The following is a 303-nucleotide window of genomic DNA, read 5'->3' as shown; positions in this document are numbered from 1 at the left end:
AAGGGACACAGAGTGAGTATGGGGGCCGCAGGGTGCTGTGATGGGGGTGGATCTTCCCTGGAGGGGAAGGGAGGGAGGGATCTCGAGGTCAGGGCAGGAGGCTGGCGGTCCCAGCAGGAGCTGAGAGGAGGAACTTCCTTGGACCCTGAAGACGGTCTGCGTCTGTCTGTGTTGGGGGCTCTGTACCCCTCTTACCTGGTGGCCCATTTTTCAGGGTGATACTGGTGCCCAGGGCCTTCCTGGGCCCCCTGGTGAGGATGGAGAGAGGGTAAGTGTTGCAGCCTGAAAAATGGGCCACCAGGT

At 61.4% G+C, this 303-nt stretch overlaps 1 protein-coding gene across 1 annotated transcript in view; it reads left to right on the top strand.

Annotated features, from left to right (window-relative positions):
- Window positions 1-303, top strand: part of COL11A2 (collagen, type XI, alpha 2) — a gene marked incomplete at its 5' end in the record, with an annotated part of 30871 nt that overhangs the window by 14368 nt on the left and 16200 nt on the right. The window contains 1 exon segment of the mRNA XM_010848710.1: window positions 214-268. Within this exon segment, the coding sequence (XP_010847012.1) occupies window positions 214-268 (55 nt within the window).

Source organism: Bison bison, unplaced genomic scaffold (assembly GCF_000754665.1).
Source record: "Bison bison bison isolate TAMUID 2011002044 unplaced genomic scaffold, Bison_UMD1.0 scf7180017864270, whole genome shotgun sequence".
Taxonomy (NCBI): domain Eukaryota; kingdom Metazoa; phylum Chordata; class Mammalia; order Artiodactyla; family Bovidae; genus Bison; species Bison bison.
This window is presented reverse-complemented; position numbering and strand designations above follow the sequence as displayed.